The sequence below is a fragment of the Lichenostomus cassidix genome, chromosome 3 (genome assembly GCF_008360975.1).
Source record: "Lichenostomus cassidix isolate B80296 chromosome 3, HeHo_3.0, whole genome shotgun sequence".
Classification (NCBI taxonomy): domain Eukaryota; kingdom Metazoa; phylum Chordata; class Aves; order Passeriformes; family Meliphagidae; genus Lichenostomus; species Lichenostomus cassidix.
In genome coordinates, this window is record NC_139483.1 from 42,806,867 (window position 1) to 42,829,189 (window position 22,323).

Sequence of the window (22,323 nt, forward strand, 5' to 3'; positions counted from 1 at the left end):
GTAGAGTAAAGCACATCGTTCAAATAATGCTTTCTAATATATCTTCCGCGCCTGAGGGGTCACAGCAGCCCTGAGGGCCCGGGATGGGGGAAGCCTGCGGACAGGAGGACGCTGGAGTACCCACAGCTCCGCGCCTGCACCGCGGGGCGGGACAGGCGGCAGGGCGGGACAGGTGGCAGGGCGGGACAGGCGGCAGGGCGGGACAGGCGGCAGGGCGGGACAGGCGGCAGGGCGGGACACACATCCCTCCGCCCATCGCGCCGGGGCCGCCCGGGAAAGCGGCGGGATCGCTTCCGGAGCGCGACCTTGTCGGGCGGTGAGTGCGGAACCGTGAGGGGCCGAGCGGGGCTCTGCCTCAGGCGGGCTCCCCCTCAGGCGGCACCGCCTGCCCCGAGCCTCGGGGCCGCGCATGGCGAGGGGCAGGCAGCGCTCAGACAGCGCCCTGTGTTGTGTCCAGGGCGGCAGCCGGGATGGCGGCGCCCACGATGGCGGAGAGGAAGGCGTGCTGGGGGGCCCGGGATGAGTTCTGGCAGTGCCTGGACAGCCACGGCGATGACGCCTCCAAGTGCGAGAAGCTGCGCCGCGCCTTCGAGTCGCGCTGCCCGCAGCAGTGGGTGAGCCCCGGCGGGATGCAGCTGGGGTGGGGAGGGCAGCTCCTCTTCCTGCGGTGCAGAGCGCGGGAAGCTTGAAGATTTCCCTAGAGAGCCCTGCAGCCTTGCCAGGCGTAGCTTGGTTTGCACACTGCTGGCTTGCTGGGGAAGGACAGCGCCTGAGCGTGCCGCTGCCGGGCCCGGGAGCTCTGAAAAGCGGTGTTAAGGGCATAACATAAAGGGAAAGTACAGTCTTAAACTTCCAGATAGGCACACAGGATTATTGTTTAATTAAAAAAAAAAGTTTTAGAAGACACTTGAAACCTTTAAGAAGTAATGCCAGTACAGAAGGGAGCTCTGCCACACATGCCTTACAGTTATATGGCATTTTAAGACTGGCATCTGACACCTTAAAAAAATACCTTTTTTCTCATGCAGTAAGCCACCTGCCTGCACGTAACCCAGTCGTGTTTTTTTAGTTTCCTGAGCTCAAGCTATAATTCTTACCTTTTTTAATAGGCAGTGCCCCTTAGTAACAGTGGTGTGTGAGGGGCTGAACAGCTCCTGTTGCAGGGAGCAGACTGAAGTCAGCTAAAAGGCCCAAGCACCTTCACCGCTGCTGCACCAACACTTTAAACAGTGCAGTTCTGCTGTATAGCTCTAGCAATGATGGTCTCATGTGCAGGGCTTTGCACCGTGAACATCAGTGGCTCTAGGCACTGAATTTGGAGATTATATAGGCTGTGATACCATAGAAAAGCTGCTGGACTTACCTTTGCATCACAAGTAATTTTTGTTCATAGCAGTTATAAGAGAAAGTTTTAAGGTCTTCATGAAGTAACAGGGTGGCAAACCTAAAGAAACTGATGTTCACTTTCAAAATGGTAAAAAAACCCCAAAACGAAACATGCCACTCTTTAGTCTTCTGCTTCAACAGAAGAAACTCCTAACTAGTGTATCAAATACTGTTTAAGTTCAGTGATCAAAGACTGTTTACACAAAGCCCCTTACTGTTAGTTTCTTCTAATAAACGTCTTCTCTTTTTTTAAACAGGTTAAACACTTTGACAAAAGAAGAGACTTTTTAAAATATAAAAAAAAGCTTGAAACAGAAGGGTATCGTCCTCCAGAAGCTGCTGGAAAGTCTTAGGAACTCTGCTTTCAAAATAAATCAAGTGAGAATAACTACAGAAGGAAGAAGCAAGAGAAAACAACAGAAGCTGCTTGAGTGCAGCAACTGGTCATGTGGCTGTCTCCCTGAAACACAGACTGCTCTGCTTGGTGCCAGGTTTCACATGTCTGGAAAAAATATGGTCATAGACAGCTTTTTGATGGGTTTAAGTCACAGAAATGTGGAGCAGGGTTGTTCACAAATTTAAGGGTTTCAATGTATAATGAGTAAAATTGTGTTACAGGCATAAATGATTATTTAATACTGCAATGTACATATTCTAAAGAGAAAATTAATTTGTTTTTCAGTAAGTGAACCAGCTTTTTCCTAAAATAAAAAAGTCCATTCCAACTTGCCTTTCTTGTCAGAGCAGTGGGTGGTATAATGTAATTTGTATTTCTCATTTACCAAGTATTTCAAATTATTTTAAAATACTGTTTAAGTCAGACATCAGTTTATGCAACAGTGGCCATTAGAAGAGCTAAACCATCCTGTGCATATGATATGTAATTTACCAGTTTTGAGTATGATCATTTTTTATAAGCAATAGGAATTTTTACATTGGTGGTTTTCAGTCAGTGTCTCTGCTAGAAGTATGAGAGTTATTTATCACAATTCTCACCTTTGGTCTAATTTGATTGTCTTACTGATGCAGCTTCATTTAAAGGTACAGACTGTTTACAGCAGGATTAGTAAACTTGACTGTGGAAGGCATTTGAACAAGGGCCAGCACTTAATGTAATTATGTAAGTGAAGTTGCCTTCCAAAAATCATATAATCTAGTATATCTAGATGCTAATGATTCCAAATCATTAAATACTTTGGCTAAAGGCATGACTTCAGTTTCAAGCAGAGTCACCACAACCTAAGTAACTGCAGCAAAAATCCTGTGTTTTGAGTTTGGGGTTGTTCCCAGGACTGTGCTGCTGTTCAAATAGCAGAAAAAACACACACACGCCACATGCAATATAAATAGTATTTATTTCCAATGCAACAAGTTAAGGAGGTAAAGTATTAAGGCATTTAAAAGTCACTCTGAACACTAGAGAGAATAGAACATGCAAAAGTTTAGAATCCTCATTCACCCTGAGTTTGTATCTCATCTATTCAGCATTTCACGTTGTAGCACCGTAGGAAGCCATCCAGCTGTACAGTAAGGCACGAAGGAGACTCTGGGCAGTTATTGTTGTTTCTGCTTGATCACTTGCTGCCTTGTGTACTCCCAGATCAGCAGAGCTCCACTGACGTGAACATTGAGTGACCGAATAATGCCCTGCTGAGGAATTTCCACACAGACATCCAGATGGTGGATCAGGTTGGCTGGGATTCCTTCATGTTCATTTCTAGTAAAGGAGAAACAGTAACTCGTATCAGAGAGGGCATGTGTGTTCCAGAAAGCAAAACCAGTGTCACAACAGCATGTGAATACCTTTTGATAAATGCTGCATCTGCCTAGATGGTAACTGATGACAAGAAATGCATTTTCTAAAAACGGTAACACATTACAGATACAAAGAAAAACATGGGGTGACCTGACTTAATTTTGATGTAGAAAAACAGGTGGAAGACCCAGTTTTCAGTTCACTGGTCCAGCAGTACCTGAGCACCCAAAATAAGATACTCTGCTTTTGTTTTTAAGCTCCATATATAGTGAAATGACCATGGTATAAAGCTCCTGACACAGCAGGAAAGCTCAACTGCCCAGTTTACAGTCAGGTCTTGGCATGAAGGAATGTCAAATCTGAGCACACCAGAAGATAATGAAGTTTACAGGTAATTAAAACATTTGTAATTAAAAGAGAACAAAGTGATTATGGGAACTCCATTCTGAAGACAAGCTACAGAAAAAAACGTTGGAAAAAAGTTATTTCTCCTCACTTTGTCCTATAAGGATAGCCAGGTCCTGGTCTTGCTCAGTAGCCCTGCAGTGCCAGGAGCTTTCTGACTTGTACATGTTTCACTGTAAATTTCTTTATATAGCCTCCCCCTTGTATCACATCACATCTGAGGCTTGTTTGCTTACAGAAACTAATTACTGCTTTTCTCTGAAGTTGTCCAATGCTCTGCAAAAACTTGCTACTTCATCTTGTGCCTCACCCTTGAATTTTAAATCATGTCCCAGCTCTGCAGTCAGTCTGCTCCAGCCCTCCTCACCAAGTTCAGCAGGGCAAACAGGCAGCCTCCTCCTCACTGAGCTCACCACAACCCACACATACAGGGCCCTGTATAACTGCACTGAACAGATGATATCTCTAGCACTCCCAGAAAAATACAACCCATACTGCTGCTCCCTTCACCCATTATTAAAATAGATTTTTAAATATGAGAAGGGTCATTCAGTAGCTATCAATACCTCCTGGTCCTTAGCACACAAAGCCAAGCTCCACTCTTTCCATTATCATTTCCCATTCTAAAATCACTGTTAGCAGTGTCACTTGGTTTCCATATGGCCAAATTCTGACTAGAGGAAGAGATGGACTGCAAGAAGTAGATTTACAAAAAAGTGTGTGTTCTTACCCCAGCAGTAATAGTGATTTCTCTGGGAAGCAATATTCTGTAAGATCAAAACTTTTAGCTGTCTGCTCCACACCAATAATAGTGTAGCCTTCTGTTTTTTTCTGCTGTAGATAATCAACAAGCTGAGATGGTTTCACCTGTCCATTAAATGTGGAGAGAAATATAAAAATATTTAAATATCACCTTTTGTAAACTTCTGAAGTTACTCTAAAAAGCCCCAATTTACTAGGACACTTTTTAGATTAATAACTTTTACCCCCGAAGACTTTGTCCATATACATAGCTTAACATTTTAAAAGCTCTTCAGCAACCCCACAAGAGGTTAAGTAATGCCACAAAATACCCCCACCAGTACAGTGAAAAAGGCACTTCTAGGCTTTTGACAGCTAGCTACTAGCCTCACATTTGAATGGAAAAGAATCACTCTTGCATAGGGGCAGGGTGCATAGTTGTTATTTAACATGGAAATCCTTCCCAACACAATATAACAGGCAGTACTGAAACCGCACTGCAACTTGTGATAGCTCAAAGTGAAGACTTTCTTAGTTCTCTGCATCCTGCTCTCTAAACTGCTAATTTGTGTTAAAATGCCTATTTCTTCATGCAACAGCAGCTCTACCATCAGTGCACTTCTGTACAGAGATTAGGCATGACAACATCTGTCCATCTGAATAAAAAATTTGCAATGAATGTTTCAAATTACTTAGAGCTGATCTTGAAAAACTGATTGTTACAAAATATCACCAAAATATTTTCTACCAGACACTACACATACAGGTTGATAATCTCATTTATATAAGAGATAGGAGGTTCTAAAAGCTTGGCACAAGTAAACTTCAGGCAAACTCAAAGATTATCCCTATGAAAGTTACCAAAAACAATGGACCAAGTGAGATAAATGAAGTGCTGTTCAATTTTTATAAACAAATTCCAACACACCACTATAAAACACAGAGTAAGATGTAACAACGACAGCTCACATAATCAGTTTATCACAGCAACAAGAAATTGTAAGTATTTTCTAAATTCTTTTTTATAAGTCTGACCCAAAATATACAAGATTAAGTGTCAGAGATAACAGCAGGAGCTACCATTAAACAAAAAGTTCACTTTTTCAAGATAAAGTAAGACTCTGAACTATGCATCTGGCAAATTGAAGATGCTAAGTACACTTTTTAGCTATTAAAATATTTCCATTCACCTCAACCAGGGGGAGCCACTGCTCTGCAGAAACACTCAGATGCTGAAACTGCTTATCCTGTATATAATGAAGACTGCCAACAACTAGTGCAGATGCCCCAAAGATTTCACTTGTACGACATAAACCTACAAAACCAAGAATTAAAGTGATTTTTGTGTAGAAAATAACCACCAAGCCAGAACACCAAGCAAAAATGACAAAGAATGCAAATGATAAATGGCAAATTTGGTCATCTACTTTTAATTAGTTTCAGGTCTGTTCCAAGCCCCACCTTGTTCCATATAAATTACAAGAAAAAACAAGTTCTGTAACTTAGATAAAAATTAGAAAAGCATTGTGTCTGACAACACGCTTTTACAATATTAATTACACAATGTAAGGGGTTAAGTGTCCAAGCCTTAGCAAGGAAGGATGGTTAGACACATCCACACACAAGCTTAAGCTTTAAATCCAATACCTGTTAAATAAAAGGCTTGAGAGGATGACACAAAACAGCATTACAATGCAGACAGCACTAGTCTGTGGGCTTTTCATTACTCACTGCACTTATTTAAACTGCTAACAACCTCAAACACGATGACAATAAAATATTTGCACAATTTATTATGTCACAGCTGACACATCGTGAAGACAATCTTAATCAGGAAATGGGACTCTGCTGTTCGAACAGACATGAGAATCTAGTAGGTTTACAAGATTTGGTTTAATTGTTACAGAAAAAAAAATGAAAAAGCAAAGTGTTTCCTCAAACTGCATATACAGTTGAAAAACTCAGCTATAGCAAATATAAAATCAGCAAGAAACTCACCATGATTTACAGCAAAGTTCTATTTAATTAATGCATGCTATGTGTCTGTTTTTTTCTCTTAAAATATAACTATAGAACACATTTTTCTCTGAAGCAGGTAGTATTTTCTTTGGCTGCTGGTTTTTCGGGATAATGATCTATTTTTCTGAGCAGTAAATAATTTTCTAATTATCAACATAAAATGAAATTAGCATCTATTATCTAAGTGTGCTCCAAGGTCTAAAATAGAAATTTGAAAATGTGCAATCAGTCTTACCTCCTAAATTGGTAGGTTTATCAATAAGTGAAGCCACCACAACCAATCTGCTGTTTGATTTGCCAAGTTTAGCAGCACGATCCTGAAATGCCATTTCCAAGTCTAAACTAGGAGTACTGTTTTTCCAGGGGATAATCTTTTTCTGAACATCAGTCCATTCTGTCTGGCTGTCTGCTTCAGCCGAATGTGAACCTGTAACAACAGATTGTATATTCATATGGATATGCAAGTGGGAGTGCAACTAGTGCTTCAGCAAAGAAGATAATCTAAATGGTAATACTGGAGATACAATTAGTCATCTACTATTATTTTATGGTATGTATTCTGCTCACATAGATACAAGTTTACTTCAGCTGAAAACCGGTGATTAGATTGAAAACAGGTGTACACAGCTACTCCATGCAAATTATTAAAATTAAAATTAATACACATTAGCTGTATTTTACCCATGTCTTGCTGAGACCAGTCACTTGGTTTCAGATCACGAAGTTCTCTTCGGGAATGATACCATTGAAATGCTGATGGCAGAGGAATGTCAGTGAATCTGTCAAATTTAGAGAGGGAGAGCCATTCATCTTCGGCAAGTTCCGAAAGGCGAGGAAGCGTGTAAAATATTGTCTGCAATGCAACACAGTGTTATCAGCAGAGAACCACTAATGCAAGCAAAACCTGATAATCTCTGGTAGTTTCATGGAACATGTCTATTATCTAGCCTCCTATGCTTTTAATACTTGTTTTTCTTGGTACTTGATATAGCTTACTAGTATGTCTCTCCATATTCATAGCTTCACTTATACTGCTATCCAAAATCTTCATAAATCTAGTCTAATTCTCTCTCTAAACTTTTCCTGAGGTCTGCACTGATTACCGTTCTGAAGAGTACCAAAGAAGTTCACTTTGTGCTCCTCAGCACAAAGGCCTAGTGAAAATCTTGTATGTGTAACACTAGAGGGTCTTCAAATACTATTACAAATTTCTAGTAAAGGATGCAGATTGATTTAACATCAAAAGGAATAAAGCCAAAAGCATTAAAATCTAGTGGTAAAACCCAACTCAGCACAGCCAGCCAGCAAGCCATGATTTATCAAGGAGGAAAAAACATACATCCCAAGGGCATGACTGAGTAAGTCAAACAGTTTAAAACCCAGACTTTTTGTTTATCCCAATGTACCCTTCAAGACAAAGGTGAAGATATACCCTGAATACATTTAAATGCTTCACAAATATTAGTCTTGCTTTGTATTTTTTTTCCTCTTGTTCTTTTACTTTTCAACTATTTTCAACTATTCACAAAGATATTTCACAGAAGATCAGTTAAAAAAAGAAAAATTTCCTTCTCTCAAAGATGGCAATGTTTCTGCTAAAACATACACCGCATTCACATCCATGTTTATATTGTATTTTGAGCTTAGCTCTTCTATCTCTCATATTTATCTGCATCCTTATTTTTGCCTTCCTTCCTCAGTGTTTATTCAGCTCTCATTTATTTGAGCTATAGCATAAAGAATGGCTGGAAAAGGTGCTCTGAAGTGATATATTTGTATCCCATTCACATGAAACAATCCAGCAAAGCAACCTCAAGTTACTTCTGAAAACAGATGTCTTAAAAGTCCTAATAAACTACCTCAATTAAGTAGACACTCTTCCGTTACTAGAATGAATTTTTCCAGTCACAAATATAAAACCTGATTAACTCCCACAGATAGGCACATTTATCACACATACCTTTTCTTAACCGACCTACGTTTTTAACACAATCTTAAATAGCAAAACTAAGCTACAATCTTAGTCTAAATCCCATCACAATTCAGGTGAAGTAATTTTTCGGGGTTTTAAATGAAATAATAGTTGATAATTTCATCCCACATCAGAAGATACCAAGAAAGATAAAAATACAGTTGTGAAACAATAGTGTGGTCTCTGACTTGCCTCTAGGTTATAATCCTCAACTGGATGAAATGTTGCAAAGAAGAAGTGATCTTGGATTCGCTGCCAGTTCCTTCTGGCATTCCTGCAAGTGCAGAAAGTAATGTAAGATACATTACAAAGGCAACATGCTGATTTTTTTTTTTTTTAATTTCAGTTGTCATATTGGAACAAAGCACCAAATTGGAAAAAAAATACTTCAACAATTAAGTAAGGATCCATTTTTAGAAAACCAACAGCATTTAGGAAGTAAGTTTTATTTACGTTTCAAGAAAGGCCCATAACACATCTCCAAATTCTATTATCAGGACAGGGGAGATTGGCAAGAAATATCCCATGTAGATCTCCAAAGGAAATTTGATACTAGCCTGTGGTTCAGTGTCAGCTTTTAGCTGTCAAAAAAACCCAAAAGTCAAGACTCCTCCCTTTGCTGCTTTTTTCTGTCTCGGGTCTCCCATACCAACATCTTTTTAAACAGAGATGTAAAAAAACCCATAAAACCCCACAGAAATTATCAAGTGCCATTTTAGAAAATTTAACTTGCTGCAAATGGCTCAGAAGAACAAGGTAAAGCTGTAAAAAATGTTACTAACCCTGTGCCATGCATGTTTTCTACTTGTTGAAGGCTAGATTCAATAACTGGTGTCAGAGCTTCAAATTCTTCCACATGCAGCATTCTGCACATACCCCAGATTTTCTTAAGGGCAACTAATGCATAAAGGCGAACGCTGAAATTATGGTTGAAACACCACTGCAGAACAACTATGAGGGCTTTCTTCAAAGCTGGCTTCTAAAAAATCAAAGACAAAGAAACTGCTTCTATGTTAAGTTTTAATTTACCTTTCAGAAGTTATGAGTGACCCAAGAAAAAGTCCCTCAAAAGACAGCCTTTTGGAAAGTACAAAGCTTCAAAACCATGTGAATTTCCTTCTTTCCACCTCATTAGACAAAACCTACAGCCCCACCTGTCTCTTGAAAATTATTTCATTTGCTTTAAAAATCATTATTCTGCTTACATGGAAACTTCTACTCACTTCTGATTAAAAGAGCAGCAAGGAAAACAAACCCAGGTGCATCCACACGTTCAGTCAAAAGTAGAGTAGCATTCTAGAAAATTTCACAGGTAATCAGGCTCTATGAATCCAGAACACCTGCTAATTTAGCTTATTTTCATAAGGCAAATATTTTACAGAGGTGACAGGAAGAGTTAGTGTTTTGCATAACAAAGGATACACTAGTAGGAAGTAGGTATTAAAGAGATCTTTAAACCGTTTGGCAGTCTTTTTTCAATTCAGAACTCTTGTGTATGCATTGGAAGTGAATAAAGAATGAACACTCTTAGAGAAATGTACCTTCTCTGAGGTATTTTGAAGAATGATGTCAAAGTGTGCCAACACTGATAAAAACGTGCAGATGCTTGTTTTAAGCTTTTCTTCATCCTGAAGTAAAAAAGAATGTAACAAGAGATATCTATATATAAAATGGTTTTATGCCTTATACATTTTCACACCATGTCCTGCACATGCAATAATATTCACAATATTAAAAATCTAAGTGTTTCCACAGCCAAATTTACTAAAATACAATGTTGGTATTATTACAATTTCATTTTTCCTAACATGTTATTTGCTTTTTACTAACACATTAATCAGAATGAAGTATATAGTGGCATAAATGGGCTAAAATTCAACCCAAGTTCACTGTATTCCCTCAGGAATGGAAAGGGTCAGCACCATTCCACAGCCTCTTGCCTGGGGCTCTCGCTCCCCAGAGCTCAATCTGCAGCTCGCACTGCACTTGCACACCAAGCTACCTGCACTAAATATATTCCTCAACACCAGGAGGACCTCTGAAAATACCATCTCTATTCCTTTTTCATAAATCTACGTGTTTTCTGCTTGCTCTGATGGTTTGAATGGGGCCCACTGTGATTTAGTACATTTGTCATCAGCGTGAGATTACTTCGATCCAACATATCATCTACTAAAATGACAGCAATTCCAACAGCCTGAGCTTTTGGAAGGAACTCTGAAATAGTTAAGGGTTACAGCCCTTATAGTACTTTTCATCAATTCAGATAGGATGACAAGGCATCTTTATGCACTTTTAAAAAAAAGTATGAATTCTAACAGCCCATATCACTAAAAAGTGAAGTTGTCTCAGTATTAAAAACCTGTATTAAAAAAACCACTATTAAAAACCTGCCTGGTATTGGGGAAATAAAAGTGTATATATACACATACTGGTTTCCATTTTTAAATGTATTTTTAATTCTTGTTCTATTGTCTTTTTTAAAATAAATGACAGTAGCAACTAGGCTATTTGATAAGCAAGAAGACATCTACATGTAACTCTTCTGAAGGGTGAGCTTAGCAGAGGCACCACTGCAAGTAATGTCTTCCTACCCACTGGGGGAGATACAAGTGCATATATCTTCTACTCAGCCCGCATCTACACTGCAGAATAGTACATCATAAAAGGAAATCTCTCAGCTGGAGGAATTCACTTTCCTTTGCCCACTTATATGTCACAAATTTCTAAATTCTAATGTCTCAGATTACAGTTCACTCACTTCCAAGTTAAGTTGATCTGTTCAACAAAGCACTGCTTTTAAAGGAAGACTGGAAAACACAGAAAATAAGGTATGGGAAGACAAACTGTACCCTCTCTGTTCAAATTACACTTCAAGCAAATGCCAAAGGTCTTACTTACATAGCAAAAGCAATCCCAGAATTTATCAAGGAATTGGGGATATTTATGTAGACTCAAGATAACAATCCACTCTATGAAGTATTTCACTGATGCCTGATTATTACTGAATCCAGCCTGAAAAACTTTGTCAAGAGTTCCACACAAAAAATTCTAAGGAAAAAAAATATCAAGTAATAATTTAGGATATTGTTAGAGTTATTTCCATGAAGAAAAAAAAATAAATAAAATAACATCCTCACCTTTATCATAATATTAGATATATATTTAATATGCAAATTAAAACATTTTAGAACCATCTAATTTCTTTATTATACTTTTAAAATATTTCCTTATGAAGCAGCATTTGACAAAAACAACACCTGTCAATTTCCTGACTGCTCATTAAGTAGCACTATTTTTCCTAAATGAAAAGCTTTCAATCAGATAGTCACTCCAAGCTCTTAGCTAGCTTTAACAGGAACAATCTAGCCTCCTAAAATTCACACCAGCAAGAATCAGTTTCCAGTGTCTTCTGGAAATGCATCATAAATCCATGACTTCAGATTGAAAGAATGAAACTACACAGAACTTCTACTACACTACACAGAACATCCACATCAGCCACAGGTGACACAGGTTTCAAACCCTGCTGTAATTTAACATATGCAGGTTGCAGAACACAAAATTATTCTTGAAAGTAGCTGCTCATTTATTTTTTTAAGAAGTTACAGTGAAGGGCAATACCTGGTTAAGCTTTGGGAGAAGAACTAGGAGTGTCTGCCATACACGGTTTTTAACTCTATGCTGTAAAGAGTTTGCGTAATAGCGCATTCTAGATCTGGATACCAGCTCATCCTAAAAGAAAATTAAAAGGTTCATTGCCTATTCTTGAATACACTTAAATACACTTTTCTGTACTAAGAATGCAGCCTCTACTGCACAGCTAGGAAAAGCATTGAACATAAGGTTAAGGAAATATATTAAGGAAAATATTAATATATTAAGGGAAATCTATTTATTTAATTTATTAAGGATTAATGCTGAAGCTTATAATTAAATAAGGTAAGCAAATCACTTCTGAAGCTCACTTTTCCTCGCTTGATCAAATCTCGCGACACAAATATTAATCATTTTTCTCTAGCACTTAATTGAGAGGAATGAGGAACCCACCCATTCCTTGTTTTTCAGACAAAAGCGGAATTCAGTAGAAACAGAATGTATGGATGCTGTTCTAATAGCAGCTGCAGTAATTTACCACTGACTTTAGACTACTGCCAGTGCATGAGCAGCTGTGATATTAATGAAAATCAGACCCCAACCCTCCCCATGATCTCTATCTATAAAGGTATCCTAAGGAGAAAATAGCTCTTTCAATTTAAAAGGTAGTCTGCAATAGTAAAAGTGAAATGCAGTGCTTCAGAATGCAGCCTAAAGGAAGACTCTTAATGGAACAAGGGTTACAATTTGCATAATGTTCCAGGAAACCAAAAAATCCACAAAAATAGAGAAATAAACCCAAAAGGCAATTTTTACGATTTTGGTTTGGCCAAATTAACTTCTGTCTCATAACCAAAAAAAAGTGTGTTACTTGGCAAATCTAGATAAGCTATACAAACAACCATAAATGCCTCCTGATAATTGTAAACACTTTGCATTTTACTAATTGTACTAACATTACATTTATATACCAACGAAAATTAGTTTTACTTTATCAAGTAGTTTGATGAAAATGTCTTCCATAAACGTCTTATGCAAGGTATTGGATCCATCCAATGAGCAGAGAAATTTAACAGCACAAATGCGAACGTAGTGATCATCTCGATTTGTACTGTAAAATATTAATAAAAACAAAAATCAAATGCTACTTGTTTAGACATAAAGGTAATTTCCTAAATTATAAAAAAGCACAAACATAATCTTGAACACACAGCCCTCAAGTTGTTTGCAGTTAGACAATTTGCAAATACCCAAAACCAGAATTACAAAATCTGTTCATCATTGGTGATGAAAAAAACGAGTTCACAACCTGACCCTGAGTCTATCCAGAGTTCTTCAGTAACATGTAGGTGTTTAAAAATATTTTCTATAGAAAAAGCTGTATCAAAAAGTTTTTGAAGTTTTGTGCCTATAAACTGTTATCTTCCAACAACAAATTTATGCTTATGGTTTGGTCAAATATTCTAGTCCAAAACCACACTTTATTCCTGTTAGTTAATTCTGGACATTTAGAATAATTAATGGAAAGAGTAAAATTAATGACATTATAGGTTGTGACAGCTGCAGACTGTCACAATAATATATTTGATTACAAAAAAGCTCTTGGGAGAAAATACAGGAGTAGTGTACCATTGCAGTAGAATTTTTTAAAAGCTCAGGTTTTATCAACTACTAACATTTCTGAATACAATGTGTCAGAACTTTTTCTCTGACTTTCTTCCATTGAGTAAAGATAAGAGTGAAACTATAGAAAAATTCAACAATCCAGTAGCTAACATGCCCATTTCAAAAGCTGGAGGCAGAGCCTATTGGCAGTACACACACCAAAAGGGCTGCAACCAATGTCAAAAAGCCAAGCTCAAAATGTGGGTGCATTAAAAGCTGAGTTTCTTAACTGTCTTGCTTACAACAATACGGTATATATTAGCTCAGCATCCTAAAAAGTATTACTTTTATGAGGTGAGACAGTGAGGAAGTAATTATTTCAGCCACAGTCAGATTAGCAAGTGGGATATATTTTCCTAAAGACACTTAGGATTTTTCTACATTTTGTATTTGAATTATGAATATAATGTGATGTAAAATCCTTTTACCAGTATTTTAAAAGGTTATGAATATATTCCTTATGAGTCCCTTCCAACTCAAGATATTCTATGATAAGCAACTGACTTCAAAACCAGCATCTTTCCTATCACAGCATCAATCAAGACAAAGACACAATTCACACCAAATACTGGAAGATGTATCCTCAAAATCATTACCTTTCTGTAACAACATTTGCTGCACATTTTTCTCCAAGATTTTCTATGAAGGCATGCACATCCTGAATGAGTCTTCAGATATGAAAGAACACAAAGCAAGAAAATTAGCAGAATAGCATACAGAACTTGTGTTCAGTTTTTCAACAGTTAGCTCAAAGTTTAAGAGAAAAAAAAAAGCCCACAAAATTGTAAAATATAAATCACAAGTATTTTTTTAATATACCTTTGATCTCTCCTAAATACAGTTCCAAAGACACAAGCCTCAGTGATAAGTTCACTATAATTTCCAGCATTTAAGAAAGCATTTGTCAAGGCACTTCTCTCATCAACAGCGGGAAGTATCCAAGACTGACAACAATGACTAAGGACTACATTGAAGACTCCAGTCTTTGTAGTGGACAGATCTATGAGCTTGAAAATTATCTGAAAACAAGAAATACAAGATTCAAAATCTAGTTTTCAGAAACACCAGACTTACTAGAATAAAATTGCAGTGCTATCTATTTTAGCAGGTCTTGTGGTCTTTTGCATCCTATCTCTGCTCAGGTTAATGCTGTCTTCCATCTATTTATAATTCCCTGATTACAAGAGCAGTGCAACAACTGGCCCAGTAAATGCTTTTGTGAACAAAAACCAGAACTGATCTTTGCTTAAAGAGATGTAACACCATTTGTTTTAAACAAATCTCCTGGTAAGTGGAACAAATGAACCAGGGCTTACTTCATGAACACAAACCTAGTGTTTTAATCAAGCCTTACCAATTTAGAAAAAAAACCATGGAGCAACATTTCTTATGTAAGTAGCCATATCACTAGTTTTCTTTTTTAAGCAGGATTACATACATGCCCAAGTTCATATTTAAGTTAAAATGAAAACATGTCTTTGTATCATTTTTTTGTTTTTAAGGAGGGCATATTTAAGATACTTGAAACTGCTATCTCAAGCTTCTCCAAAAAAGAAGAAAAATAAAACAAAACAAGAAAAATGGCTCCAAAAATTTCCTTTCCCTTCATTAGGGTTAAGTGCAAGAGTAAATTTCACTTACAAAGTAATTGTTTTTTCTAAGAAATTGCAAGCATTTGGGAGAGGGCAGGGAAATTACAAATAAACAGGTAATGCATTCTAAGAATTCCTTTTTAGACATCAGTTAGAGCTATCCATGAAAATGGTTTTTCAGAAGGTGTAATAGCTCTTAAAAGACAATGCTGCTTCACTTTCCTGCATTGAAATGATACTTTTGATAATGTGACAATTCTTTGACAGTAGTGCTGGGTTTATAGGGAAAGTTGTTCTGAATTGCTAAGCATTAAAGCACCAAGAAGCTCATGAAGAGCTTAAAACTGATATAAGTTTTAATGCACTCTGAATAAACACTTTCTGGAAAGAAAGCTCTACACTAGAAGCATGTGAGGTTTTTACCAAGAATTCAAACCTATTTTCTAGTGCAAAGACAGGCATTGTAACTTTCCCAGTAATTCCAAAATTGAGCTATTGTGTTTCACCTGTAGGGAAGCAGCACAGCATTTAGTATGCTCTTCTCAATCCTGAAATTTTTTTCAACTGTTTCACTAATAATAGTAAAAGTTCAGCACACACAAAAGAAACTTAAGATATTTAAGTTCTAGCGAAATTAACATATGAATGATCACATAGAAAAAAGAAGAGTGCAGCAGAAGAAATTAAGTTAAAGAACACAGTGCAGTGGGCACCTTCAGTGGAAGCCCTTCTCGATTTTACCACAGCAATAGTCCCTTTTCCAACTCAAAAATACCCCTTTGTTCCACCCCTTCCAACTATTACAGAGACAGAGTGCACTGCGGCAGACAAAATTAAAATTATGCTTCTGTGACAAATCAACATCAGGCAGCTCCATTTTTCCTTCTCTTTAGCTACAACTCCACAGCCACTGCACAGGGGGTCAATGGCAGCAGGGACTGCCAAGGACTGGGATAAGAATATACATAAGTAGGCACTTGCTTGGGAACTTTATCTTCTTTTTCTTATGAAGGGGCAGAAGGTGGCTTGACCTTTGTTGAGTATAGGAGACCTTCATTAGCTCCTTGATGCCTGCTGTCATGGGATGTCCCACTGCAGACAATGGGATAGCTGTCACACAGACTCAACACTCAAAACTGGCAAAACACACCTTACAGAATGTCTGAAATACTAATGCTGAAGTTAAGGCAGCAATTTGAAGAATTCAAAGAAGTTATAAGATCATGAGAAATAAAATAATAACTATAGCGCATCAGTTAGTACAACACTGAGCATACAATTAGCTGTTACAGATATTCATTAGAAGTAAAAGATAAGCAACCTGTACAACAGAAGAGATAATTTACCATCTTTACATACATATCTTATTTTGGCTTGGGTCCACATGAAGACTACAGATGCAAAGTGTTATCTGCTGCTTAGAATAGAGAACAGTAGCATCCATTTGAAGCAAGTTAAAAAAAAAAATCAAAGAAAATAATTGGAACTACATTTCAGGCAATTAAGACTAATACAGAGATGTCACAGTAGTTTTAAATAGCTAAAGTGTCCTTTTTTCTATATCTTTTTAAAAATAATTTTGAGACATTTGCTATTACTGACAGTTATGAGTGTGACACCAGGACAGAGCTACTTATGGTGACCTCAGAGCAAGACTGCAGCCCCTCCTAGTGTGATTTTTGTGCTAAGTGCAAAGAAGCACAGGAGGTAGTAAGTCTAAGCAGACATACATACTGGTAGATAATACATAATGTATTACTGCCCTAGTTGAAGTCTTGCACTCATTGTGGATTTTTCTGCACAAATATTTAATTGATGCTTTGAGGGAAAAAAAAGTCTCAGGAAACATTATTTAGAAAAGAAACAGCTAACAACTGTACAGTGTATAAAGGCAGTATACCAGTACTGAATACAGTTTTCTGGACTTGAAATCAAAAAAAGAACACTGTGACATATGCACGAACTTTTGGAGTTCTGGCAGCTGCATAAATCTTACAGAAGAATAAAGATTGTATTTTTCTTCTTAACTCTGGAAGCATCTCTCCATGCAGAACTCTAAGGTGACTGTGTTTTTTGTTTTCTACACCTGGACTGTCAGAGAAAAAGAATCCTTTAAAACAATAAAAATAGTTTATTCAATAGCATCTACAAAACTTTTGAACTGTTCTAATCTTTCATTTAAGGCAGCACTTTCATAAAGACTAAATTATTAGAAAAAGGCATCATTTTCCCAGAATATTGATAGTTTGTGACAGTTTAGGTGTCAAATCCTAAACAAAATATTTAAGAGGAAGGGCATTATGTAAAAATAAAATAAAATAACTATTTTTACTGCACACAGAAGACACTGAACAGCCTAAAAATCAAAGAAAGTGTTTTTCATTTCCTGTGTTACAGGAACAAACAAGATATTTGTTAATCTTCAATCTAATTCTCAGGTCTTTTTTTCTTAACACTCTAAAACCTGGGCCTTTTTTGAAATAAGTAATTCACAAAAATAGCTGAAGGGAAAATAAAATGTAAAATACTTTTTAGATTCAGACAGAATTTATGTTCCCTTCTCAAAAAAAAAAAAAAAAAGAATTCTTGAAACTGACCTCTTTTATTTTGGCATATGCTTGACCTTTTGCATTTGCAGCAACAGCCAGGACCTCAGTATCAAAGATGAACTGGACAAAAGCTTTTAGATTGGCCCAAAATATTAGCTGTGTGTTACTCAAAGAGGAGATAATTTTCCAAGCCAAATCAAATGCTTCTATGCAAAGAGACTCTGATGAGTCCAGAAGCTGTAAACAAAGAGAAGAACAAAGTGTTACATTTGACAAAAAACATCCAAAAAACTAGTAATACCATGCAGATTTATCTTTTACCTTGGGAACAAGGACTTTCATGCAGTCGAACACAGGTAAAACTTGGTCTGAAGGAAGAATAGTTAGAGCTTCTAATGCAGACTGTAGAATTTTTTTTGACCTTTCAGCTGTAGAAAATGACATTTCTGAAGCTTCTGCATACCCTTGAGCCAGTGTTGGAAATGAATTTAAAACAAAGCGAAGGCAAATCCACTGGTCATGAACATAGCGTGCAACGATTTTCCCCCATCCTTGAGATGTTGTTTCTTCACATAAGCTGTGAAAAAAATACTTTTCTTAAATAAATATTGTGTAAAGTTTATCCTGCACATTCCTACTCCACCAGTAAGTGCTTAGTTGTACCAACTCACTGTACTACCTCAAGGTGCTAAGATTTATACAGTTCAAGGCAACACTGGACAAGAACATGGAAAAGAAATCTAGAAATTAAGTACGTGGTTTTTAGAAGAGAAAAATCAATCTAGGCTCAGTCAGTCTCATTAGTCAAACATCTGTGAGAGTATTCAGTGGAAACATCACTATACATTTGTCATGTTTTTTTGTTACACAAGTATTTGGGTCTTGGCTCTCTGGCTTGCTCTGGGTTTTCCTTCCCAACAGTAAATAATTTCCATTTGAACTTGCTTGTGTACATGCCACGGCTTTGTGCAGTGGATATATATTTGAGCTGGCCTAAGGGTAAGCAATATTCAAAGCTAGCTGTGGTTTCACAGCACTAGAGGACTGAACAAAAGAACCAGTTATGGCTGCTTTAATGTTTTAAAACCTGAATGTTAACACAAAAGAGCAACTGAGTGAATAGTTTGTGTATAGAATTTTTCATTTCTATCTTGGCAAAAAGTTAGCAAAGAAAAGAACAGGAAAAGCTAGCACCTTAACCACTGCTTCACATTAATCAAGTTTATTCTAGAGAATTACTGAAGCTTTAGCACAGATGTACCTATTTTTTTCTTCAGTGTAAGAGGGCTTCTCTAATACTTCATTGAATCGAGAAAAGGAAATGAATTTCTTCAGGGTATCCACAGAGGGCAGAGATTCCAGGTGTGCTTCCAGCTTCCCATCCATTATCTCACATACAGCTGCAAGTGAAGCCATGCTAGCTGCTTTCCTAATTTGTTCTTTAACCTTTGGCTCCTACGTAAAATCAAATCATACATGAATAAACACACAAGGACTTCTTCTGACATGACACAAATAACACACTAATACTTCTAATAATCCTCCTATTTGTATCACCACACACATCATAAGGTAGCAACTCTGCATCCTTCTGCTTCTGTATTTTCTTCCCCTGTTCCTAACACAGCCTGGCCTGGCTGGGTCAGCACAATGCCTCACAAGTTACAAGCACTGACAGAAGCACAAATCTCCCTAATTAGTCACTTATGCATTATGTGCAGGCACCCAGCTCAGCTGGGATGGAACACTCCTATCTTGCCAGGTAACAGTTCATAGATATTGCTGGAGGGTAATTAGAAAAAAAGATTTTTTTTTTTCCAAAAAGATTTGACCCAAAAGATCACAACCATGCCGTGATTATTTTATGTGATAAATGCATATACTCAAAGAGGCAGGAAATAAAAAGTCTCATTAAAAAAGCACATAATACCCATACTGTAAGAAAACTTTGATGGTTTTTAAGTATCTCCAAGTTACATTTGGCTGTCTAGAACACAGAAAAGACTCTTCTCATCTGTAATTATTCAGCAGTTTCTTCCTTTCCCTGAAACCAAAGATGTACTATATGTGCAGCTGAAGAAATCATCATGAAAATGTAATTCCCCTGAATTCAAAATAAGTTGGTAAAGGCACCCAGTGAACACTAAGTTTGAACCAGAAAATGTTTACTTTAAAACTGCCACAAGAAGTAAATAATTCTCATAAACAAAGGAATAAAGTAAAATTAAGTGTTGTTCTTTGTTTCCTCAAAACTCAAACTTAGCTAAACAAATACTTACAATCTTTTAATGTGTTATTGGCTATTCTTGAACAAAACACTAATACTAAATAATAATAATAAAGTTTATAATGCCCAACAAATCTTAATTTAAATCTCCTTTTTTAATAGAAGTTATTAATGCTTCTTTACCTTTTGAAAATATATCTATTTCAGATATAGCGGCCTAACACATAGAACTATGGGACAATCAACATAACTGTATGAAAAACCCTAAGCAATGCTGGGTTCTGGAATTTCTTTTTCTCTGTATGTTCCAGCTTTGAAGTCAACAAACACAAAAGGAATTCTCATTTAATAGTAACTTAATCAGTAATATTGGTTCGTATTTGAGGAAAAAATCTTTGAGTACATAGTTAATTATCACAATAAGAATTTTACTTCAGCTATACAGACTTCTAAATAATGCAATAAAAAAAAAAACAAGAGTACTAAAAATCTTAGCTACAAATACTTTACATTCATATTACACTGGGGAACATATATGCACATACACCTTCATACAAAATTTTTATTATTTAATTTCATGTTATATATAATATTATTATATAACATAATAGAAATAATTTTATATTAACTTATGTTTATAGTATGTCTGTATGGTTATTAATATAAAACCTAAATATATTCATACTTATTTTAATTACTACTAATTGGTTTGTTTTATATTAACAGTTATTGTTGTAAATAATGTTAAATTACCTTTTCAGAACTCCTCTCCTGAAGATTACGAACAGATGCATTTATCAGGGATGAAAGGAAATTCCTGGTAGATGGCATTTTCTTACAGTTGACTTTCAAGCACAAATTCACAATCTCTGGTACTAAAGCCAAGTACAGATCACAACGATCCAGGTCCCCTACCTAAAAATGAGGAAACAGCAGCAATGTGAATCACAAAGAGGAGGAAACTTAAACTGAAAATAAAAGAAAGTTATTGGTAACATTGATAGCAGAAGGAAAATTACAACAGTCATTGTAATTGAACAACCTTTAATTTTGGGGTTTGTTTGTTTGGGGGAGGTTATTTTAAATCCTAGAAATTGACTTTCAGATGCCATTCTCCTCATTCAACTCTAACTTTTGCTTTGCTTAAAACGTCACAGGTTTCTTTGGGATATAAACTTAAAACACTGGGCACAGCAACAGGCAAACAGGATGATAACCAGGCTGAGTACTACAAGACTCCAAACACCTAATATCTTATGTCCACAGCTATACTCGTAGATATAATTCAGTATATCATACTCATGATTTCTTACTATATGAATTCTTTAGATTTAAGAAGAAACAAGCAATGCAGACTACAGACACTAAACACTGCTTGTCAAGACACCTTTTTTTCCTTCTTACTGTGCCCATCCAGAAAAAGTTAACAGAAGTGCTTCTACACAGATAGACTTCATAGGTGTTTAAAGATTTTATATTCGTTTTAGGAACACTGGTAAATCAAATTAACAAGCAAAATCATACCAAAGTATGCCTCATAATCCTTACTTACAGTGCTCAACTCATTGGCAGTAAGCCGACGGAGAACAAATTCAAGAACACTCTCCACAGGTGTCACAAGAGATTTCCAGATATAAAACAGCACTTCATCTGTGTGGAGAAAGCCAATGTATTAGCATACAGAAATGCCATTCCATTAAGAATTTTATTATATCACACAGATTCAATTATGGTGCAAAGTTATGCAGTAACAGTATTCAAATACCTAAAAATAACTTAAAACAGCTCTGTACACTTTAGCAGTGTAAACCATGAGGCTGAAAGAATCAAACCAGATTACGTTATTTCCTGAGATTTACAATGTTTTAGTGAACCAAAGCCCACACAAGACCATAAGACCACAGTCCAATTTTCCAATTTTGTCCTATTCCCAACCTTCTGCACAAACAGCTTATTAATGAACTTAGTCTTTAATAAAAACCAAAGGCTTTCATATCCAGCAATTAACTTCATGTAAGAAAAATACAGTTTTCTATTCCTAATATTTATATACACAAAAATTGTTTTTTGGGGCTTGGTGGTTATTGGTCTTGTTTTTTGGGATTTTTGACACTTAGAAGTAATTCATCTTTGGAAATAGTGTAATCTTACAAGATTTTAGCAAAGTAGTTTCCAGGCTTAATATTGCAAATGCAAACACAAGATTATGACACGAAATGTGGTATTTTCTGTAAGAGAAGGCTAGGCTACCAAGTACACCAAGTATACATGTACATAGCATTTCACAAACGAAGACACAAGTTTATCACACAAGGGAGGTAGGTCGCTCTGGTAAAACATATTTAACCACAAACACACTTCAGTCTGTGTTTCAAGGGTAAGGGCTAGCTGAAAGCCAAGGAAATAATATCTCA

At 36.7% G+C, this 22,323-nt stretch overlaps 2 protein-coding genes across 2 annotated transcripts in view; one reads left to right on the forward strand and one right to left on the reverse strand.

The window, feature by feature from the left end:
• Nucleotides 1-273: 273 nt before the first annotated feature.
• On the forward strand, nt 274-2,116 carry COA6 (cytochrome c oxidase assembly factor 6). Its single transcript, XM_085055496.1, has 2 exons — nt 274-614; nt 1,644-2,116. Exons 1-2 carry the CDS (start codon nt 471-473, stop codon nt 1,737-1,739), a joined length of 240 nt encoding a protein of 79 aa, XP_084911622.1. The 5' UTR covers nt 274-470; the 3' UTR covers nt 1,740-2,116.
• A 606-nt stretch (nt 2,117-2,722) lies between these two features.
• The window catches only part of TARBP1 (tRNA guanosine 2 -O-methyltransferase TARBP1), a 33,812-nt gene continuing 14,211 nt past the window's right edge, over nt 2,723-22,323 (reverse strand). Inside the window, exons 13-30 of the mRNA XM_085055497.1 lie at nt 21,462-21,559; nt 20,663-20,824; nt 18,944-19,137; nt 18,004-18,259; nt 17,731-17,919; nt 14,361-14,560; nt 14,138-14,209; nt 12,867-12,987; nt 11,904-12,014; nt 11,181-11,330; nt 9,821-9,907; nt 9,062-9,258; nt 8,472-8,553; nt 6,989-7,160; nt 6,543-6,734; nt 5,479-5,603; nt 4,278-4,414; nt 2,723-3,103 (exon numbers count right to left, since the gene is read on the reverse strand). Coding sequence (XP_084911623.1) covers nt 2,941-3,103; nt 4,278-4,414; nt 5,479-5,603; nt 6,543-6,734; nt 6,989-7,160; nt 8,472-8,553; nt 9,062-9,258; nt 9,821-9,907; nt 11,181-11,330; nt 11,904-12,014; nt 12,867-12,987; nt 14,138-14,209; nt 14,361-14,560; nt 17,731-17,919; nt 18,004-18,259; nt 18,944-19,137; nt 20,663-20,824; nt 21,462-21,559 — 2,708 coding nt within the window. The 3' untranslated portion in view covers nt 2,723-2,940. The remainder of the gene's footprint in view (nt 3,104-4,277; nt 4,415-5,478; nt 5,604-6,542; nt 6,735-6,988; nt 7,161-8,471; nt 8,554-9,061; nt 9,259-9,820; nt 9,908-11,180; nt 11,331-11,903; nt 12,015-12,866; nt 12,988-14,137; nt 14,210-14,360; nt 14,561-17,730; nt 17,920-18,003; nt 18,260-18,943; nt 19,138-20,662; nt 20,825-21,461; nt 21,560-22,323) is intronic.